Below are 17,481 nucleotides of genomic sequence, written 5' to 3' on the forward strand. Positions count from 1 at the left end.
CCAGCCAACCTGAGAGAGGGTTAACGAGGACTTATCTCTGGATAAGCCCTCTCCACGTCACGAAGAATACTACAGCAAATTAGCTTATAGAATCAAATGTAATTCTGACTGCTAATTTTACATAAATTTTAACACTCGCATCCTGTGGTATAAAGGCAATATGGGACACTGCCAAAGATGTCTGAAATTCTTAAAAATCATGTCTTGAAGATGGAAACTGTGATAGTCAGATGCAGTGTTAGGGACTGAACATATTTTGCAGAGAGTAACCTCCAACAGTATGTGCACAACCTTCGGTCTGTTGGTCCACCTACATATTCCATCTTCTTGTCATGCACTGTTTGTACATTTCTGACTGCGCCAATAAACACAATAAATGTGAATCCGTGCAGTTGAGGATTTTTTACTCAGTTTTACTAAAAGTGCTCAGTGAGCAGTACTTATGAAACAACTCTGTTTAATGACAAAAGCTTATTTGCTCTAAGTGGTGTATTTATAACCAATAACTGACAAAATTATGTGAACATGCTTATTAGCCATCAATGGCAAACATACATAAATTTTGCCACAAACATCAAGCAAATCATATTTCAATTATAAACACTTTAGTAGGAGAAGGAATGGTGCATATGAGAAGCCACCACAGGATCAGTATGTGGAGGAATGAGAGGTTGGAGACTGAAAAGAGGCTAATAAAAACAATGAATAAAGGATCTGCCACATATACAGCGAGGTGTGAACAGGGCTGGAAATGGGAGTGTTACATCATGCACGTCCGGAGCACAGTGTTATAATGAAGACACCTTGTTTGCCCACCCCTACTGGCACCAATGTGTCCCCTCCCCATCCGTATGTATGACACTATCAAACTCATATGGCAAACCAATACAGACATTGTTTAGAACAGATGGTGTCAAAGGGAATGACTGAGGTCACACATGCACAGGACTTGGGCCTGTAGGAAGGGATTTCTGAGGAGACTGCAAGTCAATTAATGTCAATCCTAAGGTTTTTAACAAATCAAACACACAATCAACTGGCAACAAAGATTCAAAACGACTGTGACGTAACATAGAATACTGAACATTCCTACTGATAATTCGTAGTATAATGAGCTGCTAAGTATTCCCAGCAACTCAAGCAGATCTGGCTATACTGTAACACTGTAGCTCCACCCCTTTCAAATGTACTCATATTCTTACTGGAATGCCAAACAGAATTGTGTAGTTCAAGCAAAACTGTTACAATTTTATTTCAACACAGCTGAAGCAACATAAAGGTACAATGTGACACAAACACAGGTGGCTTCATGGATGTAAATGAAACTCAGAAACCCAAGCATGTACAAAAAGATTTATTCAGTCGATTTGTTACACAGAAAGGTATACTATGAGTATCAAAAACAGGCATTTTTACACTCACATTACATGCTCTGTGGAAGTGTTAGATGGCACTAGAGCTGAATTTGCCAAATCCATAGAATAACCACCAAATTCTTCATATTCAAATCCATTAGATTACCACATTCATAACATAGCTAGTATACAAAACCAGAGACAACACTTTCAGTCCCTGGATTTACTGCAAGAACTGAAAATGTATGATATCTCATGTCACTAAAACAGTCATCAACCAAGAGAAAAGACATGTTCCAAGTTTAATAAAAAAAATGGTGACCATATCAAACAATGATTCTGATAAAAGTGTGACCGAATTATAAAAGTGTAATTTTAACATTCAAATTGGAAAATAATTTTTCTGTGTAACAAAACCACCAAACTAAATCTTTTTATACACACCTTCAGACACAGGCATGTTCTACACAGCTTACATGAGATTCGTTCAAATTCATAGATGTTCACTTTTAACGTTCTTTTTAAAAAGAGTCATCTTTTCCTGCACCACTTGTAAGTATACGCACCAAATCTGAGAGAAACAACAAAATTTGTAAATGCTGTTCATGACAAATTTTATAAGGAAACTTGGTAACGCAAACCAAGAACAAAGCACCGTCTGAATAATTAAAAATTCATCTACCTTACAGGAACTGACCACCTCACATACAAATAAGAGCAGTCACACCTAAGGGAGGAAATAATTGTACCAGTCGAGACAAATTATAATTGAAACATGATATAATTGTACTGTTTCAATTGAAAACCATTTACAACAGTTATACTGTAAGGAGTAAAATTCTACACTTTCATCCAATTTCAAATTGCATATTACAAGAAATTTAGGTGCTCTTAGTGTGAATGTGATTTCTACACATGCATAGATCCCTCTCAAATGCTGGGCAATTAAGGAAAAACTCAGATGTAAAATTTACAGAGACAGTTATATTAAACCTGAGAATATATGTTTCAAAATTGACAACCTGATATTTAAATTGCCTAAGATAATGCCATGAAGTATTTTGCTTTCCCCTCCCCTTCCCTCATTGATTTGAGCATGTGAAAATCCAAGGGGGAGGTGCACGAGGCCAGCGAGAGATTTGGTGCGCAACAAAAGCACTGATTATACAAAAAGCTGTGAAGAGATATATTTCGAGGCGTCTATGGTTCTAGTGACGGGAATCCCCCCCCCCCCAAGTAATCAATACAATCAATCAACTTACTAATTAAATTGTCATAATGAAACAAGAGACCTATACAATAAAAAAGAAAGGAAAAAAAAAAAAAGGAAAATATATTCCTTCTCGAAGACGGAATGAAAGCAGTAAAGTGGAATATCCCTAGTACCTTTTGTTGGTAATTGGTAATTATATATTATTCAATGTGTCCTGTTAATTTTTATTAACGGCTTCCCTAATGCAATGTACTTTCATTTAAACTTTCCTTTACTAGTAGAGACAAGTGAAATGCTAAGTGATTAACAGGTGCCACATGAAGGCACTGAAAGTTACTCAGCATGTGCAAGTATAGCAGCAATGAATTATACAGCTCTCAACTTCTTATACACAGTACAACGTAACCCACCAGTGGGTACGTTAAATTACAATGGATATACATAATTCCAATACTGGTAAAGTTGTGGAAATAAATTTCTTCATTCATCAAATACATAAGTGGGGTCCACAGCTGTTGTGAATATCTGCTAGTAAACAATTCTTATTACAATAATAATTTATTCTACATCCATGTTCTCGTCACTTTGCTGTTCCTGTTTAGGACTGTCGTCTTCCTGCGCATCTTTCTTTTCTGCTGTGTTGCCATTTTCCTTGTTGACAGGTGGAGGTGGATCTGCCTTTGGTTTCGGCTTCGTCAAAATTGGGTTTACGACATTTTCAAAATTCTAAAATGAGAATAAATACATGGTATGGTTATTTGATGAATAATGTTGGTACATTCACATCGTGATCTCTATTACGAGTCTGTGTGGACTGACAAAAGGTTACAAACAGTCTGAAGGAACATATTACCTCCACCTTCAGGGTACCCCAAAGATGAAATCAGCCTTCTCCTCCAAAACTTTGGTAAAAACCACTGAACAAAACGGTCTCATAACCCAGAAGATCACAATACACATCTTCCTTCATAACTTCAAATCTCACATTTGTAATTTTATGCTTTCAAAGATTATGCAATAGTCTTCTCACTACCTCAATATGGATTCAGCAGCCTAACATTTCAGAAACTGTCCCCATCATCAGGGGTTTATGTGATGAATGCTTCATACATATGGTGTATTTATATAGAAAATGCTCTCAGCTGCCCTAGTGTGTACTACTGACAGAACACTGGGCAAAGACAGTCTCTCAACATTGACACAGCTAATTGCCTGGGGTGACTTCAATGCTTCATATTCAAAGAGCTTACCTAAGCCTTGTTTTTCTTTCTGAAAATGCCAGTTCCAAATGTGCTTGATCTGTTACATATTCAAATTTACTCCCAGTTTCCTTCCACTGCTTATAATGTTTATAAAGAGAATTAATTCCCTAGGCAGTGGGTGTGGTTTAACCCTTTGAAGCACAAAGTTCATCTAAATAACATAAAAATATATTTCCCACCTCAAAATGAAGACATAGTTTGTTTCCTAACACTTTCACTCCCATGAACTCTGCAACTGGCTTACCTTGTGGCCTGGCCAATTTTTTTGCACTATACTAATGGTATGGTGAAGTAAAGAAATGAACAGCAAATGATCTACTAATCTCCAAAACAGTAAAGGTGTCGCTGTGCAAAATTAAGTGACCACCACGCCATGAAGACGTGCAGGCGGAGAGGCTGTATAGCTGCTCTATAATTCTTGACCTCAGCACTAGATGGAGGTGAGTGGCCAGCTTCAAGTCCTGGCTGCTTCATCCCCAAGGAAAGAGATCATAGTACCTATTAGCTAGGAGGACAGGAGGGCTGCAGAGCTTGTCTAGATGCTGTTGAGAAGAAAAAATCTCTTGCACCTGCCAGGAATTTAACCCTGGCCATCCAGACCACAGCCCACTGCTATACTGACTGAACGATCATAACTCATCTACACATATCAAAGGAATCACAAAGAGCAGCTACATGCACATGTGAAGACCTATAGGGGCAGTACAGCATGAGATTCCAGGCTGAAAGTAACAGGTATGAATCATAATATGCAGTCATTACTATTGCTACTTAATGGTGCATTCATACTTTTTCATGCAGAACAAAATGACAAGCCACTCGTGAAACGAACATACTTAAAGGAGACTGGAACTTCCATCTCAAATAGACTTGATATTAAATAAAATACTTCATTTATGTTTGACGTAAGTTTTTAAAAAAGTTCCAGTGTAATGCCATGGCTTGAGCATCCTAGCAAATGAGGAGAAAAACGACATGCTCAAAATGCATTCTGATTTTGTGTTTTGCTTAAATGCCACCATCTATGTGCAACGTCAGTTACTAATAACTTGTTTTCCTTTACTGACACTATATGTTTCGGCCTAACCAGCCATCTTCAGGTGTACAGGTTGTTGTGGTTAAGGAATCCCCTGCTCATTGTAATGCTGTTTTCTTTCTCTTACATACTTGCCTCGGATTACTTCTGGTTATGTGGGTTAGCCGTGATGGCTGACCGCCACATAACAAACTCCCACTCCAGCAAGAACATTCAGGATAGCCACAGCCAACAAAACCTTAAGACAAGTTCAAGGACACCCACATAACCAAAACAAGACAACATTGCAGTGAGCAGCAGATTCTCTGATCACAACAACCTGTACACCTGATGATGGCTGGTTATGTGGAAACATGTAGTGTCAATAAAGAAAAATGAACGAATAGTAACTGGCATTGAACATANGGTCTAGATGCTGTTGAGAAGAAAAAATCAGACAAATATTTTTGTCTCTTTACATCCTATTACATGACCTTGGATTGGGAATGAAAATATTAATCAGATCAACTGGTTAATAGCCACTTAGTCTGAGAATCATATGAAACATGCAAATAAACTGTGTGGGGGAAATATAAACACTTTGTATGTCAGAGCAGGTGGCACATATAGCAACCATTATGCCCTTGCTTATGAGCAGCTTCTGGTTCTGCCCTTACCTGCTTTTCTTGTCTGATCTGTGCTACAGTGACTGGTGGATTCTGGGTACGTGGCGTTCCTGCCAAGGCAGCTCGCTTCTCTTCTAGCCACCTGTGAGTCTGTTCAGCAGTTTGCTGGACCTTCTGAATATCAGATTCTTCCAAGTGAGAGTACCGCTCATCTCCAGCTCTGTACTGATCCACAGCCTTTCGCGTTAGCTGCAGAACACACGCTAATTCCTCTAATGCATTTGGACGCAGTTCAAACTCCAGTCGCCTTGTTTTGATTGGCTCACCTAAATTCTGGAAATAAAAGGGATTATACTAACCCTTTTAGCAGCTGACATAAAATTCAATTTTTATTGTCTAAAATATGTTAGTTGGTTTCTAAAGCTGCACTTTGACAGTTTGAATTTGTAACTCATTTTCTATTCAGACACCATTTGGGCAAGTTACACGATCCAGCACACTTCAGTTACGTTGGGTGATTTGAAGTTGTTCCCACTAATATTCGTCAGAGGTCTAAACAGCTGTGTGACGACAGTGGCATCTAGGAGTAATGGAACTTTGTGGGAGACCAAAATGGTGTTCAATTTTTAATTCTGCCTTCACTGGTCTCTTTATCATGAGTGAAAGGTTCTTTCACACGCATAAATGCACGACACAGGATCCAAGGCTTTGCTTCCCTCTTGAAGAAGTTAAGCTATGGGTTTTTATTGCCCTTAAAAATCCATCAGCCTAGGCAGGGTCTGAACCCATGAACCTTCAGTCCAATGGCAAGCACATTACAACCAGAGGCACATTTCATCTAAAGTATGAAATACCTGTATATCAGTATCACACTCAGAACATCATGACTAATGGTTCTGTGTGGCATTCTAATCTTCAGAACAATGTAAGAACCAAGTGAAATAGCTGTCACACGGCATTGGGCATGTTTTAGACAAGAACAGCATCTTCAGTTATCTGTGCCTAAGCCTTGAAACTTGCATGAATTTGCCTGATAAAATGTACAACATGAACACAAAACAAGTGTCTAACTTAAGTGGGTAGTAATCCCATCAAGAGTAAGCACAGTCCAGCACAATACAACATTCACTGAGCACACACAAGACACACCACAGACAAGCACGAACACTCCACATACCAACAGTATGTGCTTCAAGTCACTTGGAATTTCGATAACCAGAAAATGCTTACAAAACTTTATAAAAGCATATTTTTCTGATATTTCGTTTTCATGTCATAAGACAGTTTAGGAGAGTATTAAGAAATGCACAGAGCATAATAATGTAACGTGTTTGGAGTAGGTACTTCCACGGTAGTGCAATAACAGCGAGCTGTTGCATAAAAAACGCCGAAACGACGAACAAATCTCCCCAGAGACGAACAACCAAAGACTCATTGCATTAATAGCGGACCGTCGAAATAGTAACAACAGAACCGTGAGGAATGATGTCTGGTACCCAGTCCGCATAACCCCTATATAAGCAGAGCCAGAGACGACACAGACGAGAACGAGACAATCTTGGGATAGCCGCCGCCAGAGACAGTTGAGATCAAATGATGGCCAAGGATAGTTGAGACGTCGCACTGGAGTACTGGCCAGAAGTTAAGTGATACTGCAAGCGATAATAATTGTAAGGTGTGTAAGAGTGAGTGTCCAATAAAGATTCACTAAATCCTAGACCCATGTGAAGTTATTTGTCGCGGCACGTACCCAACATGTGACAATATACTTCATGAATGAGGAATTAAAAGGGTGGGATACACACATACATACATCTCTTACCACGAGTTTCCTTTGAAGCACTGTCACTGCAGACATACCTGGGCCACTGTATGACAACAAAACACCAATGTTATCTTACCTTAAGCACATTTAATTTGTCAACATAAATTTGTCGATTACATTCTTCTCCTTCTTCATACAGCCAGTTCTCCATATTATCCAGCTGACGACAAAGGGAGTTGCGATCATTTTCGCTGACAAATGTTGCCAATTCCTCCTCACTGCTTAATTTACCTCGCACTTCATAGACATATTCTTCCAATGCATTCCGAGCATCTATACGTTCCTTTTCTTGTCGATCACTTGCAACCATTTTACACTAGAATTAATAAACAGATCTGTAATAATGTTCTGTGAGAATGAACAGTATAAACACACTTTCACCAATAAATGCATGATTTAATTTAGAATGTCAATCACATGACTGCCTTAATAATTAAGCCAGTTTGTTTACAGTGAGATATGGTGCTCAGGGGTGGCACCATGCAGTCTGATAGCAAGGTACAGCATGCATTATGGAAGGGAATGTGTTCTTGAAAAGTGACCACATTATGAAATTGTACTTCTCTGATGGTCACTAAGTTACAAATGTAGATGTGTTCCTAAGGAAATCCTTTTGGCCCACAGACCTATTACAATTATTTACCAAATATAAATAATAGTTGCTACACAATTCTATATGTATAATATAAGCTCCGTCATAAAGGTAACTCTTTATCGTAGTTCTTGTCCCCCATCTTTCACACTACACGTTTCGGCCGTAATCAGCCATCATCAGGTGTATTTCACTTCACGTAGCTGTCACACTGCACTCAATATTAACATTTAAATTCCAGATTTACAATTGTTCATTTTCTGTCGTCAATCGGCACCCGATATTCCAAAACTCTCCTTGTCGATTTTGTCAGTCGTGTTTTATGAATATTCACATGTCGATTGGTTTAAAATTATAAATTCTCATTTAGCTTTAAAAACCAAAATGACAGATACCTGCTCTATGCTTATATGTGCTGGAACGGCTACCTCTTGCTTTCAGCACAATTCACGTGTTATTTTGTGCAGGTTCTCTGTGTGCGTGCCACTGCTTTTCTTTAATACAATTGACGACAGAGCAATGAACAAATGAAATCTGGGGTTTAAATGTTAATATTGAGTGCAGTGTGACAGCTATGTGAATTGAAATACACCTGATGATGGCCGGTTGCGGCCGAAACATGTCCTGTGAAAGAAGGGGGACAAGAACTACAATAGTGTGTTACATTTACGGTGGAGTTTATATTATACATATAGAAGTGTGGAATGTAACAGGATGCTTAAATATAATATAGCTACACGATTCATTTTCCCTATAATACAGAATGGATTATCACAACACAAGAACCTAGTTTTGTGAAGTTATGTCAATGGGCTGAAAAGGTGAGAGGGACAGAAAATAACTCACAAAAACACAGTGAACTTGTAAGGTCACTTTCCTCTTTAAGGAAGTAAAGTAGGTTAAGAGTTGTGCGGCAGATTATTCATGAAAGTGTTGCTGTCCTTCTTCTTGGTATGTGAACCAGTTTGAGCACAGGGCTCTCATAAACGCATACACTTTCAAATCCTGCTGACACAGGCAGCAGGGAAGGATATGAAGAAGCTGTTCTACTTCCAAAGATCTTGAGATTCACATGATATTACAAAAAAATGAGGATGTGCACATGCGCTCTGGTTGGGATTCAAATCCATGACCCCAGAGTCTGGACAGCCCAAACCCTAATGAAGAACAGAAACTGGTAAAGGCATAATATGAACAAGAACATACACATACAACAACACCTGCCTTGCATAGAGACCGATGGTGGTACATGTATCACCGTAAATTTTAAGATCGTACAGAAAAAAAAAACACACCTGTTATATCAACATAGAATTTTCACTGTTCAGCAGCTCAAAGCTTATAGTTTGATGCAAAACTAACTAACTTACTTGCAATAGCGTTTGATGCAAAACTACTTGCAACAGCATTGTGAAGTGGTGCTATCTACAAGCACTGCATTTACTATGCCTCAGTTTTTTAAAATTCTGCAGATGAATGCTGCTACTCCAGCTTTACTTGTTGAAAACATAAGTCGAGGGTCAAGGAGAGGTCACATAATGTTCTATGAATATTCTGCCAATATTTGTGCCATCTATATTGCTCCATGTTTAAATGTCAATACCTTTTAACTCTTTATTCTGCATGTCAGCGCAATATTTTCCCAGTATGTGCTAAATTCCACAATTTGCATGCCAGAATTGAAGAAATTATGATTTTGTGTGTTCCATTAAACCCTCCAGTAGATGAGAAAGGGGCATTTAAACGGCAACGGCTATCTGTACACAAGGACCATTACAAACAGGATGACCCAGCAGCACAAGATGATGAAAGGATGTGCCAAGAACTGATCAGTCATGTCAGCCCAGAGAAAAAACTTCTGTGCACGAATCCTGTCCACATTTTCCTTGAGCTGTTTTGCCACAGAGTAGTGCTTGGCCTGCAGGAAGTAAAGTGCAGTGAAGGTGGCCATATGGTGGGACAGTACAGCACAGTGCTGCTTCTGGACTCAACACATTTCCCTGTTTCCCTCCAGCAATCTAAATATTCAGCTCACAACAAACGTTGGTAGTGATAATGTTTGCTGATGACAAGCACTTCAGGCTGGCTAACATACCTTGGAGGGGCCTCAAAAGGTGGAACCATCACCTTCACCATGGATGGGACTTCCTTCTGTGGCCTCGGTATAGTTAAGATGGGCATTACTCTTGTACTCACCTCCAGTTCAATGTAGTTATTCAATTCTGCTTGAGAATATCCATGAGTATATGCCTCAATTGGAAGTTCCACTGTTTTCACCAGCTGCTTCTTCTTTCTTGTTCCATCCTTTTTCTCTGAAGCGGTCTGGTTTTCTGTATCATCCTGCAAAAAGAAAACCATAATCAGCCTTATCCATCATTAAGGGGCTACATTTCACAAGATGTGACACACAGATCGGCATCCACAAGGGTGTGATTAGCTCATACTTATTACTTATATGTAAATGTTAAGTTGTCCCCATGCTTAATTAAGCACTATGCAATAAAAGTATATGGGGGAGTGGAGGCATAGCTCCAGTATTCTTGACCTCAGCACCAGATGGAAGTGGTCAGCTTCAAACCCTGACTGCTTTACTCCCGGCGAAAGCGCCCCTGGTACCCAATGGAGAGGAGGCTAGGTGGGCCCCTGAACCAGTCTGGACACTGCGGATTAGAGAAAAATATGCCCCCACCAGGAATTGAACCCCAGCTGTCCAGCCCATTGCTATACCAAAATATGAAGGCTCCTTGCACACAGATGTACAAAACATTAATAACGGGCAGATCCTCTATTTCCCCATGCAGTCACAAGACCAACTGGGCTATTTAACCCAGTGACTAACCTCATTTTATTCCCACTAATAACTGAAGCTCAGTGTCTGCACTTGTCTCATCATGTCAGAAGTGCTTCTTCACTGATCCAGTGGAAATCATTTGGGGTGAGGTATGGGCTGACAGACAGACAGACATTGCCATCCGTCTGCACTTTTGGACGTAATGGGTACTCTCCATTTTCAGTTCCTGGACTCCAGGGCAAAAGTGAAGGCACATGTGTGACATGACAATGGCAGAAGCTGATGTGCACCGGTGGGAGCAACATTTAGTTCATTTTCATTTATCTTTGTATGCTATTAGGTACAAATTAAGAAACAGGAAAATGGAAAAGTACCATTTTTATATACATACTAAGTTATCATGGAAGCAATCAATTGAATGTTAGAATTCCTGCTTCTTAGTCAGGAGTCCAAAGTTCATATATCAGCCTGGAGACACGTTGTACAGTTCCATTTTTGCAGCTCTCCTCAGTCCATCAAGAAAAATGCAAGGAATATACCTCATAATGGGCTATGACACACCACCAGAACTCGAAATCATATGTAACTAGTTTTATATTCCTGGATGGACAAAGAAATTACTGTTATGTATACAGTTATCCCTGTAAAGTAAACGGTGCTGTTGTCTAATCCCAGCATTTTATGGAACCCAAAGGTTCATTACCGTGTTCACAAGTTCCCTCCACTGGTCACTTTCCTGAGCCAGATCAATCCAATCCATATCATCCCATCCGATCTCCCTAAGATCCATTTTATTATTGTCCTCCCACATACGCCTTTGTCTTCCCAGTGGTCTCTTTCCTTCTGGCTTTCCCACCAATATCCTATATGCATTCCTCGTCTCCACATTCGCGCTACATGCCCTGTCCACCTCATCCTCCTTGACTTGATCATTCTAATTATACTTGGAGAAGAGTACAAGTTATGAAGCTCCTCATTACGCAGTTTCCTCCAACCTCCTGTCACTTCACCCCTCTTCAGTCCAAATATTCTCCTCAACACCCTGTTCTCAAACACCCTCAGTCTATGTTCCTCCCTTAATGTCAGAGACCAAGTTTCACACCCATACAGAATCACAGGCAAAATTATAATTTTCTATATTCTAATTTTTATGTTTTTGGACAGCAGATGAGACGACAAAAGGTTCTCAACTGAATGGCAGCAAGCATTACCCAAGCATGACCTAATCCTTCCGGCAGTACTATGGCCCTGGGGTTCACTCAGCCTCTAACAGAAATGAGTACCAGGAATTAAATAAATAATTTTCCTGGGGAGTAGAGCGCGGCCGGCACATAAGGCTGACAATCTTACCGCCATCTCTGAGCCGATTGTCTAGATAGTGTGGGACCCTTAACGTCTCAGAACCTTATGGGCCTTCATGGCCTGTTACAGGGACAGCTTTACTTTTTTACTTGGAAGTCAACAGACGGCAAAGCTGAAAATCAGAGAGATAATTTACTTACAGATAGAAGACATTTATCAAATTTGATGGATGTTGGGTTGTACAGAGGGGCTAATAATGAATCAGATCACTACCTAGTAGGAATAATGCTACGGGCCAGAATACCCAATGCTAAAAGAAGCACATTCAAAAAAGAGGAGAATTAATGTGGAACATTTGAAAATAGAGGGTAAAACTAGAGATTTTAAAGAAATGATAAAATTGTGTATATATGAATGTGAGTAGTGGCAAAATTGTAAAGTAACATTGAAAGAAATCTCTGAGGAAGTGCTGGGATTTCATGAGAGAGAAATCAGACACAAATGGTATGACGGTGAATGTGCAGAAGCCGTAAAGGAGTAATATGCCCAATATACAAAAAAGGTGATCCTCTAGGGTGTAAGAATTATAGAGGTATTAACATTGGCAAATGTGGGATGCAAGACTTTCCCAAAGGTCCTTTCCAGGAAACTAGAGCCAGTTGCTAAGGTAAATGTCAGAAAATACCAGTGTGGATTCATAGCCAGTAAATCAACAAGTGACCAAGTTCTTACCTTGAGACAAATAATTAAGAAAGTTCAGAATATGGGTTTAAAACATATTTATTTACTGATTTTAAGCAGTCTATCACTCCATTAACACGCAAAGTCTTTTATCTGGCCATCAGGGACATGGGGACTCCTCATAAACTTATTAGACTGACAAAATTAACAATGACAAATAATTGTGCCATGGTGAAATTAAGGAATGTATTATCCAGACAGTTTGATATTAGAGTAGGGATTAGACAAGGCAACTCACTAGCATGTCTTCTATTTAACATAAGTTTAGAAAAAGTATTAAGAGATCCTGCAGTGGAAACCAGGGGTACAATATTTAATAAATCAGTACAAATACTGGCATATGCAGATGATAAATTTATATATCTGGGAACTCTAATAAACTGTAAAAATGATTTAGAAAAAAATAAATGCAGAATTATAATAGGAAATAGGTGTTATTGCAGCACGTCAAAAATGATGAAATCTCAATCAGAAAGAGGAAAACTAAATGTCAACGGTACAAAACTATTAACTTCCAACAGTGCTCTATGGATCCAAGAGCTGGACTCTGAACAAGGCTAATGAAGCACTTCTTGGAGGTTATGAGAGAAAGATTTTTAGGAGAATCTGCTGAGCAGTAGTTAAGCTCTGGCGAAGACATTACATACAATAAGAAATTATATGGTCTATGTAATGTTGATATAATTAAAAGAATTAAAATAAATAGACTGAGATGGGTAGGACATGTTATAAGGAGAGAAAATAAAGAAATTATATAAAGATTAATGACTGTAAACTACAAGGGAAAAGGAATAAAGATAGACCAAGAATGGGATGGATGGATGGATGGTGTGGAGGATAATGAGGAACCTGGGTGTAATTAATTGGAGAGCAAAGGCACAAGAGAGGGATGGCTGGAGAAAAGATTTTAGAGCAGGTCAAGACCCATAAAGGGTTGTAGTGCCAACAACAAAAAAACACCACCACACCATAGTCAGAACCCTTTAAAATTTACTAGTACTTCTTCTGTTTACTGTTCATTATGGTGTCTAAGAGGAGCAAACTTATAATTAGCAAAAACATTAATATTAGTAGTTCAACGTAATTACTGAATAACCACTCCCCTAAAAATTCATTAAAGAGGGGCACCATCTTACTTCAACTGTGTTTCTCATCAACTGTACCCACCTATGTTTACAAGTACACTGGCCCACTGACGGATCTCCCAAGCTCGATGCAAGAACGTGTACATATACATATTTCTCACCTCATTACCGATGTGATTTGCCTGCGAGTTCTCGGTCTGTCCCTGCTGCTGCTGGTTCGCTGACCCATTCACTTCATTCTTTTGAGCCTCAGTATCCATTGCCTCAGGTCCCGCATTGTCCTGTTCATTTGTATCCTGCTCTGAAGCATCCTGTTTCAGGACTAATGATGCACTGCTGATCGTCAGGATTCCATGTAAGTTCACACGTACTTTCACCTTTACTTTCACGCTTTCACCCTCTGGTGAAGGCTTCACATCTTTCACAACAAACTGGCCTAAATATCAGAAAACAAAATACCCCCATAATACAAATCAGAAGCATTTATTACAAATTCCAAAGTAAATTGTACGACAGGACCAGCTGGTCAGCTGAGTGGGAACCTTTCAATACTTTAGATATACAGTAGTAATGAATTTGTCTTCATATAGGTCCATCTGGTGAGGAACAGGACTTAAACATAGATATTAACCATAAATGTCAGTCATAAGTTTTCTAATACTCCTTCTGGGGTGTTAACTGTCTTCCTATATTTTGAGGTGTCAGGGAATGTGGCTGCAGATTAAAATGGTGAAGACTTCAGCTAAGTATGGTACTGACCATTCCATGTGTACTGGTTTTAATGACTCCAAAAAACACATGTTGCGCTAGGTGTTAACACACTGATCTACTCTTCACTTCTGAAGGAAGTGTATACAAACTACTGGTAAGTGCATGGTAGTACAAATGTAAATAATAAAATAAATGTATACAGTAAAATAAGTTGAAAGTTACATAGCTATGCTGGTTCAATGCATTAGCACACACAGTACACAATCAAAAGCAAGTGTCCCACACAACGAAGTGCGGGAGTATTGTTTACCACCTCTCAAACACCATGGAATTAGCTGTATATTCTTGTCATCTGGGTTATGACACAGCATAGCCTGGTAGGTGGTTAGTAAGGTTTCAGAGGAACCCGTTGCCTTCATCTTCAGGGTCCATTAAGATGGGAGGCCACATGTCCACCTAGAAGTGTCTACAATACTATGCGGCACCATAGTCCATAACACCAATTCTAAACTAGCAGAGCCATAAAAGTAACAACACGAACATACATTCACCATGCAATAACAACGTCAGCAGCATGAACATTTTGTATATTTGTATTAAGGACATATGGGGAACATGAAGTGTAGCTCCACCATTCTTAACTCCAGCACCACATGGGGGTGAGTGCTGAGCTTAAAGTCCCTTACCCCTAGTGAAATATCCCCCAGTACATAGTGCATAAGAGGCTGGGTGGGCCCCACAACCCATCTTGATGGTATGGTGAAGAGAAATATCTTCTGCGCCTGCCCAGATTCAAAACCCAATTCCTTTGTCATGCATCCCATAGCTAAATCGCTATACCAACTGACCTATCCACTAATGCAGATTAAAGTGGGGAGCACAGGTTGAGAGAACAGGTACACACACACATACCCAAGAGGCCCAACAGTATAACACACGCAGTCACGGGAGCAAGATATAACAAAAGCACAACACACACAAGACAGTGAAGGAGTGCTCCAACAGAGGAGAATGAGCGTGACTGGCGTAGTGAGGGGCGACATAGCGGTGTGGTATCCTGAACAATTTTAATATTTTTAACGTTTGACAATGTATATGATAGATACATATTTTGATTATTTTAATATGAGAACAAGGCATGCAATGAACTGGTTTGGCGTGGATAAGTAAGCACCTGAAGATGGCATTGTTATGCCGAAACATGTAGTGCGAGGGAGATAAGGAGATAAATGAGTGTATGCACTGCAAGACGGTTTAAATAAATCATGGACTTAAATCAGTGCAACAGGACGCTAAAATATAACATTAGGTACCATAGCATTACCCCAGTAAGCATACTATTACAGACCTCAACAAAGAAGAGAAGTGGGAAGACATTTGAAAAGAGGGCAGATCAATTCTGAGTTCCAGAACCTATCACAATTACAGAACCGTTGGTCTGATCATAGCTGTTAAGAAATGTACCCGTCATTCCCAGCATTGTGAAAATCACAACAGCGGTTTTAACGGATGGTACCCAAGCAAAAGCTTGTACATTCTAATGCAATTATTATAAAGATCTGAAGTGATATTATACTTACCAATGTAAGGATCAGGGTAAGGAATGTTACCAGCATAAAATGCTTTCATTGAAAATGGTTCCTTGCGGAAGAAAGTAAGCATTTTTGAGAATGGAACAGCATGGTTCTGAGAAAACACCTCCATCTCACTGTAAACAGAGGATATGTTCGATGATTAATTCTAACAGTCTAAATGAGAGATGATCATGTACTGTAAGTTAGCACAAACACACCCAAAACCGAAACATGTGCATTTGGCAAATACGACTGAACATTACATACTGCACATCTCCACATCCAATGTATACTTCTGCCCAAGAACCTACCAGAAGATACAGATATGCTAGCAACACCATTTCATGTTAAGGTAGCAGAAATTTGGGTGCCGATGCATATCTGAAAAGAATGCAATTTGCACTGATTGTTTTGGATTTTTCCCTAGCTAGGGCATTCCAGCTAGTTTGCTGCAAAACTGCATATAACATATTTTTATAAAAGTTACACAAATAATCATTAGGTGGCGTCACGTATTTGACAAAAGCAATGAAATGATCACTGCAGTTATCTGACCACAGAAACAAGCCTTCAGTAAGGCAAAGTTGTCCTTGTGCTTGATCAATCAACATGCCATTACGACCTATTAGGCAGTGGAGGTGTAACATTCTTACTGTCAGCGCTAGGTGGAAGTGAGCAGTAAAGCTTCATGTCCTCACAACTTTACTGCCAGTACCTTGACAGGAGGCTGGCTAAGTGATCTGAGGTAGTCTGAACAGAGCAGGTTGGGTAGTCTCTGTTCTTGCTGATCATGAAGGAACACCCTCAACAAGGGCCATTGTTAATCACTGCCTATGAAGCAGTGCAGTGTGCAAAATGTGCTTAGACAGTTAATGTGTGGTAACTATGACAGGGAAGCCAAAATAAACATATAGTGGTGAATGAGATACAAACCCATCTTCCCCCATAGAAGCATCCCAAACAAGTTTGATGGGATAATTCTGGATATCTGTGATGCTGAACTCTCGAACTCTAATGGCTGGTGACAGCATAGCACACTGCAATGCACACCCTCTCGATACAGCTTCATCCTGGTTTAGTGTTGTACTCGGCTGTTTCCCAAACACGACTTCAATAACATGTTTGATAGCAGGTATGCGGCTTGAACCTCCTACAATCTCCACAGCATGTATTTCTTCAAGATGCAGCTCTGTTATAAAAGGAAGACAAAATATGAATAAACAGCTTCTCGCTACTGGTACAGATTAAACAGTTGAACATTCCTTAACTCGCATTTTCTCACACTGCGAGCTGAACAACACACTCACCAACATGACACCAAGCTCTCAAGAATTATTTAAAATATAGCTGTACTTGTTCATAGTTTTGGGATGAGGTTTAATAACTATA

General features: G+C 39.5%; 1 protein-coding gene across 1 annotated transcript in view; it reads right to left on the reverse strand.

Moving 5' to 3' along the window:
* Positions 1 to 1,227: 1,227 nt before the first annotated feature.
* Positions 1,228 to 17,481, reverse strand: part of LOC111868002 (97 kDa heat shock protein) — a 40,585-nt gene continuing 24,331 nt past the window's right edge. The window contains exons 7-13 of the mRNA XM_023858316.2: positions 17,026 to 17,281; positions 16,099 to 16,226; positions 13,969 to 14,243; positions 10,085 to 10,228; positions 7,373 to 7,612; positions 5,523 to 5,804; positions 1,228 to 3,294 (exon numbers count right to left, since the gene is read on the reverse strand). Of these exons, the coding sequence (XP_023714084.1) occupies positions 3,127 to 3,294; positions 5,523 to 5,804; positions 7,373 to 7,612; positions 10,085 to 10,228; positions 13,969 to 14,243; positions 16,099 to 16,226; positions 17,026 to 17,281 (1,493 nt within the window). The 3' untranslated portion in view covers positions 1,228 to 3,126. The remainder of the gene's footprint in view (positions 3,295 to 5,522; positions 5,805 to 7,372; positions 7,613 to 10,084; positions 10,229 to 13,968; positions 14,244 to 16,098; positions 16,227 to 17,025; positions 17,282 to 17,481) is intronic.

The sequence above is a fragment of the Cryptotermes secundus genome, unplaced genomic scaffold (assembly GCF_002891405.2).
Source record: "Cryptotermes secundus unplaced genomic scaffold, Csec_1.0 scaffold508, whole genome shotgun sequence".
Lineage (NCBI taxonomy): Eukaryota > Metazoa > Arthropoda > Insecta > Blattodea > Kalotermitidae > Cryptotermes > Cryptotermes secundus.